This window comes from Vicia villosa, unplaced genomic scaffold (assembly GCF_029867415.1).
Source record: "Vicia villosa cultivar HV-30 ecotype Madison, WI unplaced genomic scaffold, Vvil1.0 ctg.006067F_1_1, whole genome shotgun sequence".
In the NCBI taxonomy this organism is placed as follows: Eukaryota; Viridiplantae; Streptophyta; class Magnoliopsida; order Fabales; family Fabaceae; genus Vicia; species Vicia villosa.
In genome coordinates, this window is record NW_026706723.1 from 42,501 (window position 1) to 54,531 (window position 12,031).

Consider the following 12,031-nt stretch of genomic DNA (forward strand, 5'->3'; position numbering starts at 1 on the left):
GAAAGTCAAGTCGCTTCAATGAATCTCTTTCCCAAAAGCCTGTTGCTTCCATGGCTGAGATAATGGCATGAGTTGAGTACTACATAAAAGAGAAAAAAATAATGCAAATAAGAAGGCAAGAGACACAAAGTACTGAACCGAGTTATGTTCTTTGAGATGATGAATTTTGGCAGGCCAAACCTGTAAATAATTTGTTTCACTAAAGTCACATTACCCTCTTTGTCCTAATATTCGGCACGAACTCGGTTTTTATCCACTAGGTGAAATAATCCACACCCATAAATAAGAACTTTAGTTGTCCTAAGGCCATCAGGAATAATCCTAAAATGTCAACTCCTCACTAATAGAATGGACACATAGAGGTCATTTAATGGGGGACCTCACTTGGGACGTCACATGTGTTTGAGCATCGTTGGCTCTTATTGCCCTTGTTGAAAAGTTCATCATTATCCCTTTGTAAGGTTGACCAATAATTACTAGCTCTCAATAATTTATTGACCAACGCTCTTCCTCATATAAGACTTACTCATATGCCTTTATGCACCCCCATTAGTACCAGTTTCATCTCATTCTCGTCAAGATACCTCAACATTGGCGTTGATATTCCTATACTATATAATTTTCAGACAATCATAGTGAAGGTTCAAAGAAACACAAGAAATGGGGGTTTGAATTGAGTTTCAAGATTGAAACTTTTTCTTACCCAAGAACACAAACAACAAAGTTTATAATAAAAATAAACACGCAAGTATTTTTATCCTGGTTCGCTGTTAACTAAGCTACCTCTAGCCCACCCGCCTGAGTGATTTTGTCTTCTCTAATAAGGTCTTAATCCACTAATCAAAAACTTTGATTACAACTTAAAGACTACACGTCAATGACTTCTCAAGGATTCTAACTATACCCAAGTCCCTCAAGGAATATAACCTAAAGGTTAATACAAGACGTTTGTGTTTACAAGTTGCTTCTTAAAAAGTTGATACACAAGTTTAATACAAATGATATTTTATAACAAAGAATGAAAGTGATAGAGCTTTGAGAAAAATGATGTTCTTCTTTGTGTGTATTTCAATGTTTTTCTGTAAAAAATCTTTAATTTCCATAGTTTCTTGTCCTACTTTTATAGATGGTAAAACTGACACCGTTGGAGGGTAAAATGGAATTTCTTCACTTTTACAGCTGCAATAGTAGTGGAGCGCAAGTTGTGGAGAAAATGGTGAATAATACAATACTTTTATGATTTCCAACGTAGTGGAGAGGAAGGTTGGTTTTGTATTATTTTCACAAATTCTTCTTTCAAAAGTTATCCTCTTGAGTCAATGTCTTCTTATATGAGAAGATGAAGCTTGATCAGAGTTCAGATCCTGATTTCAGTGCCTCGTTGAAATGAGACTTTAGAGTTTTGAGTATAAAGTTATGAGATTACAAAAACTTGTATTATCAAAGTCGTGATTAGAGTCATTCTGTATGAATATCTTTCATAAGAATAGACTTGGTAATCCAGATGCTTGATTATCGTTGTAAACACATCATTGTATATATTTTTAGAGTGCGTTTGATGTCTAGAGCTCACTTGTCCAAAGTCCAGGGTTTGTTTTCAAAATCTGCGCACTCAACAAAATAGTAAGTGTACAAAATTATTCTCTATACTTTGTATATATTGTTATCATCAAAACTCAAGAATAGTTGTAAAACCAAACTTGTTCTAACAATCTCCCCGTTTTTTATGATGACAAATTCACGTATTTTGATGAACACTTTTTACTTGGATAGTCAAATTTTATAATATTAGAGTTAGGTTTGTAAGCTTCCTTTGAAGTTTTATATTGTCAAAAATATTCTCAGCTTCTATAGAGTGAGATTTGTAAGATCCCCTAAGTTGAGACTAGAAGAACTTTGATATTTCAGAAAATAATAATCAGCATGATGATACACTTTCACCTGGTTATCATAAGTGTTTCAGAGCTTGGTTATTATCAAGAAGAAATTTGATTGCCTGGTTGATAAAATTAAAAACAAAGATCTGATTTCCTGATTATTTAATCTCCAAAAAAATTAAAGCATGAGAGTATATTATGTTTGAGATTTATTATGGGATAAAGACCTATCAAAATCATATTCCTTCTCCCCTTTTGTCATCAGTAAAAAAGAATAAGATTACACTTTTTTTAAATATTGAAATACAAAGTAAAAATAAAGTCACAGGCAAACAAAAGCTTAGAAGTTGATTAAAAACTAAAGGTGAAAACAAGATTTATGATGAGGGTGAGAGTCTAGAAAGGATGGAAGACAACATGTTTTGAATTTGAGAGTTTGTTTCATCTTGACTATACAGCCTGGTCGTGAATTCTTTGTTTTCCTTCTTCTGCTCTTCCAGGGTCTTCAGAATTTCAAAGCGAACTGTCTCAGAAGCAGGGGTTTCAAAAGTAGCAATCCTAGAAGTTGTTCCAACTTTAAGCTGAAGAACTAAGTTCTGTTCATAAGAGGTTTCAACTACAGTCAGAGCAATTGAATCAGATTCTTCCTGAATTAGAACTGGTTCTGGTGTTGAGAGCACCAAAAACTTATATCCCACTAAGGACGCATTAGCAAACTTTTCAGAATTGGATTCACCACTTTAGAGAATCTGGATTAGAAGTTTTTCAGTACTATTTCATAAGAAATATCTTTGAGAGATTTTGAGTAGTAAACTGACCAGTCCCTGTATTTGTCCCATAATTAGGGGTGGCAATAAAATCCATTAGAGTAAAATCCATCCCATCCATCCACTAAATTATCCATCCAATCCATCCATTGTAAAAAAGAATAGTTAATGGATTGAATCAAATCCATCCATTTAAAGTTATGGATGGATCCAATCCATCCAACAAAGTTTAAAAATCCATTGGATTATCTAATGTTTTATTTTAAAACTAATTGATAGTTTTTATAGTTAAATAAAAAATATGTGTTTTTGTCAAAAAAAAAAAAGTTAATTAATTATATATATATAACCTCAGTTAAAATTAAAACAGTAGTAAACATATTCAGTACTTTTTGTTTTGTTGGATTCCTTATAAGAAGATGAATGAGCAACAAAACCAAATCTTATTTTGAAGAGAAATGAGTTATATCATATGGTGCTGGTTTAGTATTTTAATATAATAACATCACAATTTATTTTAAAAAGAACATCATAATTTGAATATAATTACCGTATATATATATATATATATATATATATATATATATATATATATATATATATATATATATATATATATATATATTTATATATATATATATATATTGAATTTTGTTACTTTTACAAAATATCTTTGATCTTAGCCACCTTATCATGTGTTTTGCAAAATATAAAATCTAAAGATATCAAATATGTTTTTTTTTATTTTTATAATTTCATGCAATAGAATTTTAAGTTTAAAATATTTAAATCAATACCAAAGCACAAATCAGTGTAATTACGTTAAAACATGGACCCCGATAAACTCAACTACAAACAAATATTTTTAAGTTTCTTATGATAAATCTCTTTTTATTTGCAAACGAAATAAAAATATATTTAATAAAAAGCAACATTTTCAAAATTTTTAATTTAGTCAATACAGTACAATTTATAGTTTAAGTATTAAATGTGCCAGACCCTGATTCAATTTAAATTGTGAGCAGTGGCAGTGGGGCAGAAAAAAGATTTTATCAATCCATGTTTTAGTGATTATAGAAGGTGCATTGTAAAATTAATAAAAAGTGTTTTGAAAGATTAATTAAAAAAAATATGCAGTTAAAAAAAACTATTTTAAAGAAATTAAAAAAAAAAACAGATTTTCTAAAATTTATAAAATAATTAAAATATTTTAATTAGTTTAGTGGATGGATGGATATCCATCCATTAAAAAGATGTTAATGAATGGATTGGATTGAATTTTATTCTTAATGGATGGATTGGATTGGATTTTTTAAAGGTTATGTTAGTGGATTGTTAATGGATTAATGGATTGTTTTCATCCATCCATTAACAATCCAATCCATATCCATCCAATCCATCCATTTTGCCACCCCTACCCATAATGCATCACTTTCAGCAGGATTAACATAATTTGTGACAACCTGCCTCATACAGCGTAGACTTTCAACAACTTTTGATTCTATTTCATTTAAAGCTTCATCAAAAGAAGGTGTTAGAGGGATATTTTCATAGAGATTGGTTCTAAGAAATTCTTGGTCATAGAATATTCTAAACTCTTTACTGTGTATAAAATGTGTACTAGTTTCAGGGTCAGAAGAGAGGTCAACTACAAATGGATTCTAATTAGAGAAAAAATCTTTTTCAATAGGGGGATCATCTGAAGAGTCATGGGTTCCTTGAATTATGTCATCAAGAAATTTGTCAAAGACGAGTGAATGAGTTTGTTTAGAGTGAGGAGGTGAGGTGTTCATGGGTGAAGTTTCAGGAGTGTTTGGATGTTCAGATTGAGTATGTTCAGATGAGGGTGGACCGGTGGAGGTGGAGGTTGTTGTTGGCTAGATTTATTTGTGGTTTCAGTTTCTTTTGTGGGTTTAGTTACGGTACCAAAAGGCTGGTTTTGAATAGGCAAAGTGAAGTTTGGGAAAAGAATTGATGAAGAATTAACATTAATAGAATTATAAAGAGTAGAAGTCTCAGTATTAGAGGACTTACTTGGATTCTGTGGAGGAGGAACTTCAACAAATTCTTTTTCAGCATCCTTATTCTATTTTCCAGATCCTTCAGCATCACCTGTGTACTTCAGAATGCTCTCTAGGCCTTCTGACCGCTTGACCTTCTTTGCTGCAGAAGGATGTGGAGTCCCAAAAGCTTCTTCTTCAGACTATTTCTTCTTATGCTTTCTATTAAGGAGTGTTGTGGATGGCTTATCTCCAGGAAACTTGTAAAAGTGGTGAAGTTGCCCATTTGCGAAACACGTGCTCAACCTCACTGAACGTTGTTAAGTTCCTCTGGTGCCTCGCATGTGGTCACAAATGAATTGTTAGATATTATGTGGGCATGAGTGTCCATACAAACAGCGTCCACTTCTCTGATCTAAAACTCAAATTCACGATATTATCGACGGACTACTTGGGATGATGAAATTTGACCGGCCTTGGTGGAAGACCTGCACAATACCTACAAACACTTCAACCACTAAGTTAATTAGTATTGGCTGTGAGGCTTTTAAGGTTAGAAGTGTGCATCTTAGTCAAAAACACAGTCCCAAACAGATTCCGTAGTATACCTACCACAAAACTCCTTTACAACTCTGAGAAAGTACGGCATCAGATCATCAAGATATGCATCATGCTTATTGCCTCCGACTTGCGAGCAAGGCAAAGCTGGTGGTGTTGCAAATTTGCAATGTATCGTGTAGGGAGATAAAAGTAAATTTTGGAGCAATTATTTAAGATGAGGTTCAGAAGCATGCTCATCTCCTCATAGAAAACTTGATGTTTTCATGCCTAATCACAAACTTATGTTTGGAGCAAGGTCTCAAAATAGAAAATGATCATGTGAGGATTGTCAACAAACGGATTGTTGACGAAACAGTTGTTCATAATCATATACAACATTGCAGCAAGTACTACAGAAACACAGAAGTAAGAGAAAAGGGGTGAGAGATTAGAAAGAAAAGAAATCTCATTCAATGCACACATATGCTTCTTTTCAATAAGACTTATATACACAACATATTGTTGATACAATATCCCATATACATCCTAACTAACTCACGTTTTACATTACAAAATAATAACAACCGAAGTAACATGTACCATTTGAATTATGTAACAACAAGAACAATTATAAGAATGATGACAACTATGATGGCAAGAACTATTAGTTTTATCTTCATGTTCTGAAACCACATCTTTCTCTTTAATTGGCCTGTCTCCCCCCTGAAATCTTGTGCCTGCAAAGCCATATTCAAACTGGCATATCAATTACAAGAAACTACACATACTAGTTAGTTGTGGCAATTGCAAATAAAAATTAAGTTTATGTATGCATAAATAAAAGAACCTGATCGCGAAGGTTTTCAGTTTTGCCCATCAAAACATCAATCTTCACCTGACGATTAAGAACCTGCATACAAGACATAGTAAAATCATTGAAAATGGATAGTGTTTTTGTCGACCTCAAGTCTGCGCTACTGTGACTACGAAGTATTATCCATTTTGGATGTGAGAGTCTTAACGACTTTTTCTTTTAGAAAACCCGCCTTGTTGGATTGAAGAGTGCTAGGGTTGTATAACTACCCTTAGCCTCGATTTTCAAGAAATGTGAAACTATTTTGCCTCTATTAACTGTTTTACCTGATCAATATTTTGCATCATAACATCTTGGACTTCAGAAACCTGAGCTTTCACTTTGACAAGTTTGCTAACCTCTTCAGGATTCTCCACACAATATTGCATATGCTCCTTCAATTTAGGTCTAAACCATGCATATACAAAAAAACTTAATATTAATCAAGGCAATTCAACTTTTCAGACACAAACTTTATACACAGAATTACTATAAACTGAAGTACCCAAATTCTTTGTTTAAGCTTTTATCTGTTGCTGCTGCAGCTTTTCCTCCACCATATCTTTTGGTAAAGTCCTCCTTGATGCGATCAAGAAAGGCCATTGCAATATGACGATCAAAAGACTCCACTGCCACAACGCAGTAAGCTAAAAATAATAGATCATGTAATTAGTCTAACTAACTACATATAATAATGGTGCAGTTTATTGTCCGTTTGTCTGTTATTTTTGTATAGTAAAGAAAAAAAGAGAAAGAAGCTAGTACTGAATCCATCATGGGTGAGGTAGTTGAAGGTATGACCATCGGTGTTGTAAGTGAATTTTGTGTTGGTTGCTGGGAGTCTTTGCAGGCACTGCAATGCTATTGCTGGGAAGTTTCCTATGAAGTCTGTATGCTCCCCCAGGATCACCGTGTCACGCGCTACAAAGCTGTATATTAGCGATTGTTGAACCATATTGGAAAACGTTCAAAACAACTATTGACAGATTCTAAGAAATAGAGAAAAGGTTTTGCTCTGAGTTTGATTGGATTGGATTGGAGATATTTAATGTTGCACAAGGTTTTTGAAGTGCTGGAAAGAGATAAATAGAAGTGAAAACGTGTGTTTGATTTTGACTTGTTCATTGTTATTTCTATAATTTTGTGGATTTCTTCAAACTTTGAAACACGAAGTTTGGACAAGTCAGAGAAGAGGACTGGGTAGAGAATAGAGATATTAATTTCATTCCAGAACTTGCAAGCAAAAGCGTATGCAAGGACTCTTGATTTGTGAAATTCCAAGTAGAAACTCTTTTTTTTTTCTTTATAAAAAATGAATAGCCGTAGAATACAACCAGGTTCATTTTTTTTCTTCCAATTATATGGTCAATCCAAAATATTTATATTAAGGCCAATTCAAATTCTATTGGGCCATATGCTATAAGATAATATTTATTTGATTGTTTGTGCCATGTTGCATATGTTTAGTCTTATACCTGAGAGATGGGTAAAGAATATCAAATTTGATTGTTGTTAGAATAACATTCAGTATAAAATATTAAAGATAAACAAAAAGTAAAAGATAATGATACAATCGATCTTTATTAATATAATTTGGGCTTAAATGTACTTTTGGTCCTTGTAAGTTAGTGAGGTTTTGATTTTCGTTCCTGTAAAAATTTTTTTGGGTCTGAGTCCCTATATTTCACTTTCGCGTTCGTTTTAGTCCATAAAATCAAAATCCGCAGGAAACCTGCAGATTTTCCTTCGGATTTTGCCTTTAGAGACTAAACCTCAGGCAAAAAGTAAGATATAGGGACTCAAAAAAAAAAACTTACAGGGACGAAAATCAAAAACTCGCTAACTTACAGGAACCAAAAGTGCATTTAAGCCTATAATTTGGTTAATAGTATTTATCTTTACGATTATAGAACAATTATAGTTTTCTTTATTTTTATCTTATTAATTAGGATTTTAGTGTTACAAGTCATATATATATATATATATATATATATATATATATATATATATATGGGACGACTCAAGTGAGAACACTTGGTTATTATGAGAAATGAGAACAATGAATCTCGACCATTAAATTTTGATTTTGTTGATTTTAATGAACTAGATTGGTTTCTATTTCTATTTTGATTTAAAATAAATATTAAGGATCATAGAAAAAGAAACCAATCCAATCCATTAAAATCAACAAAATCAAAATTTAATGGTCGTGATTCATTGTTCTCATTTCTCATAATAACCAAGTGTTCTCACTTGAGTCGTCCCCTATATATATATATATATATATATATATATATATATATATATATATATATATATATATATATATATATAGGGAGCATATCAAGTGAGAGGATTTTTAAATGAGAGATGAGAGGAAGAAATATCAACCATTGGATTCATAAAGAGAGAGAAATTAATAGCCTCATTAATGCATTAACATTCTCTCTCCTGATGAATCCAATGGTTAATATTTCTTCCTCTCATCTCTCATTTAAAAATGCTCTCACTTGATATGCTCCATATATATATATATATATATATATATATATATATATATATATATATATATATATATATATATATATATATATATATATATATATATATATATATATATATATATAATACTAGGTTTCAATTTATTTAAACCATAATTCCCATCTACCCTCACCAAACAATTACCTCAACAATACTCGTAATAATCTCCACAATATCAGCATACTCAACAATCTCCACCATGACAAATATCAAACCCTTGTGAAGACTTCATGCAATGTCGATTCATCATAAAACGAAGGGGGTACACCTGCTTAACATTGAGAAACATGTAACAATTTCAAGAAATGCTTGAACTTGTCATTGATGACTGACATGGTCAACATGTCGGTTGCATTCTCTGAAGTATGAACATTTTAAGTAATATATGTCCACGTGCATGTAACTCTATGATTTTATGAATCCTCACATCAATATGATTGGTCTTGACACAATACACCTGATTATTTGCCAAATAATGACACTCTGACTATCATGATACATTTGAACCTCACCTTGTTCAACACTCAATTCTCTCACCAATCTTGTAAGTCATAAGACTTCTTTGGCAGCTTCACCTGCCACCTTATACTCTCCTTCAGTTGTCGACATGTCCATTACGAATTGAACTGATGATTTTTCCAACAAATAGGTCATTTTGCTAAATTAAAAACATAACATGTTGTAGACCTTTTGTCAATCATATCACCAGCATAATCTAAATCAACATATCCTATAACTGAAGGATCACCATGTTCACTACTAAACATGATACTGTTAGAACAAGATTTGTTCTGATCAATTATCTTAGTTTTGATGATAACAATAATATGAATTTTGCTTAAGATAATATGGTACTCTAATCCAATGCAATTTCCTTTTCAGGAAATATATAAAGAGTATGCATAATTCAGCGCTCAGAAGCTTTGTCTCAAGGGGTTCAGCATGCAACATCAGAACATGGTCTGGCAAGACATCAGAAGATGGTCGAAGCAGAATCAGAACATGGGTCTATGGAAGCATCAGAAGAACAAGAGAACAGAAGCACTGAAGTTCTGATGGTATCACGCTCAGAAGCACTTCAAGGTCAGAAGATCAGAAGATGCTCTGCACCAAGCTGTTTGACTCTGATGATATTCAAACGTTGTATTCACAAACATCAGATCAGAAGGAAGTACAAGTGGCAAGCTACGCTGACTGACAAAAGGAACGTTAAAAGCTACTAAAGGCTACGTCAGTAGACACATCGTGAACAAGGCTCGAGGTAGTTGACAAAAGCGTATAACATTAAATGCGATGCTGTACGGAACACGCAAAGCATTAAATGCACTCAACGGTCATCTTCTCCAACGCCTATAAATATGAAGTTCTGATAAGAAGCAAGGTTAACAAATTCTACATCTATTCTGTGAATATCAACTTGCTGAAACGCTGTTCAAATCAAAGCTCAGAATCTTCATCTTCATCAAAGCTCACTACATTGCTGTTGTAATATATTAGTGAGATTAAGCTTAAACGATTAAGAGAAATATCACAGTTTGTGATTATAGCTTTTAAGAAGCAATTGTAATACTCTTAGAATTGATTACATTAAGTTGTAAGGAACTAGAGTGATCGTGTGGATCAGAATACTCTAGAAAAGTCTTAGAGGGTATCTAAGCAGTTGTTCCTGGAGTGATCAGTGTGTGATCAGAAGACTCTGGAAGACTTAGTTGCTGACTAAGTGGAGAACCATTGTAATCCGTGCGATTAGTGGATTAAATCCTCAGTTGAGGTAAATCATCTCTGCGGGGGTGGACTGGAGTAGTTTAGTTAACAACGAACCAGGATAAAAATAACTGTGCAATTTATTTTTATCTGTCAAGTTTTTAAAGCTACACTTATTCAAACCCCCCCTTTCTAAGTGTTTTTCTATCCTTCAATTGGCATCAGAGCGCCGGTTCTAAGGTGCAAGCACTTAACCGTGTTTAGAAAAGATTCAGGAAGAGAAAAACGCTTCAGTAAAAGATGGTTGATGAAAGTGAAAAGTCTACACCTGCATCTACATCTGGCTCTGCTGAGCAATACAACGGTAACAATGGTTATACTAGACCACCGGTATTTGATGGTGAAAACTTTGAATACTGGAAAGATAAACTGGAAAGTTACTATCTTGGTCTAGATGGTGATCTATGGGATCTTCTGATGGATGGTTACAAACATCCAGTAAATGCCAGTGGCGTAAAGATGACAAGGCAAGAAATGAATGATGATCAGAAAAAGCTTTTCAGGAATCATCATAAATGCAGAACTATTTTGCTGAATGCTATCTCTCATGCTGAGTATGAGAAGATATCTAACAGGGAAACGGCCTATGACATATATGAGTCTTTGAAAATGACTCATGAAGGAAATGCTCAAGTCAAGGAGACTAAAGCTCTAGCCTTAATCCAGAAGTATGAAGCCTTCAAGATGGAGGATGATGAAGACATTGAAAAGATGTTTTCAAGATTTCAAACTCTTACTGCTGGATTGAGAGTTCTTGACAAGGGATACACCAAGGCTGATCATGTAAAGAAGATCATCAGAAGCTTACCCAGAAGATGGGGTCCTATGGTGACTGCATTCAAGATCGCAAAGAATCTGAATGAAGTTTCTCTGGAAGAGCTTATCAGTGCCTTGAGGAGTCATGAAATAGAGCTGGACGCAATTGAGCCTCAAAAGAAAGGTAAGTCTATTGCATTAAAATCCAATATCAAGAAATGAACTAACGCTTTTCAGGCTAGAGAAGAAGATCCTGAAGAATCAGAATCTGAAGAAGAAGATGAACTGTCCTTGATCTCCAGAAGGCTAAATCAACTCTGGAAGACCAAGCAAAGGAAGTTCAGAGGCTTCAGAAGTTCAAAGAAATTTGAACGTGGAGAATCTTCTGATGACAGAAGATTTGACAAGAAGAAGGTCATGTGCTATGAATGCAATGAGCCTGGACACTTCAAGAATGAATGTCCAAAACTTCAGAAGGAAAATCCCAAGAAGAAGTTTCATAAGAAGAAAGGTCTTATGGCAACCTGGGATGAGTCAGAAGATGATTCAGACTCTGAAGATGAGCAGGCTAATTGTGCGCTGATGGCGACAGAAGATGACGGATCAGAATCTACATCAGAATCAGATTCTGAAGAGGTATTTTCTGAACTTACTAGAGATGAGTTAGTTTCCGGTCTAACTGAACTTCTGGAACTCAAGTCTCAGATCAGTCTCAAATACAAAAAGCTGAAAAAGCTATTTGAATTTGAAACAAAGAAGCTTGAGTTGGAGAATTCTGAATTAAAAGAAAAACTTTTAAAATTATCCAATAATGTTGGATCTCCTTCTGATTCAGAAAAATCCACTCCTAGTCTAAACCATATTCTGAAAGAATATGATTTAAGTTTCAGGAAGTTCTTATCTAGAAGTATTGGCAGAAGTCAGCTAGCTTCT

The 12,031-nt window shown here is 33.4% G+C and overlaps 1 protein-coding gene across 1 annotated transcript; it reads right to left on the minus strand.

The window, feature by feature from the left end:
* Positions 1-3,992: 3,992 nt before the first annotated feature.
* Positions 3,993-7,244, minus strand: LOC131642908 (vesicle-associated membrane protein 722-like). Its single transcript, XM_058913071.1, has 5 exons — positions 6,803-7,244; positions 6,543-6,684; positions 6,325-6,445; positions 6,032-6,094; positions 3,993-5,921 (listed from the first exon to the last, which is right to left on the minus strand). The coding sequence occupies exons 1-5, from the start codon at positions 6,990-6,992 to the stop codon at positions 5,793-5,795; spliced, it is 645 nt and encodes a 214-aa protein (XP_058769054.1). The 5' UTR covers positions 6,993-7,244; the 3' UTR covers positions 3,993-5,792.
* Positions 7,245-12,031: the final 4,787 nt, after the last annotated feature.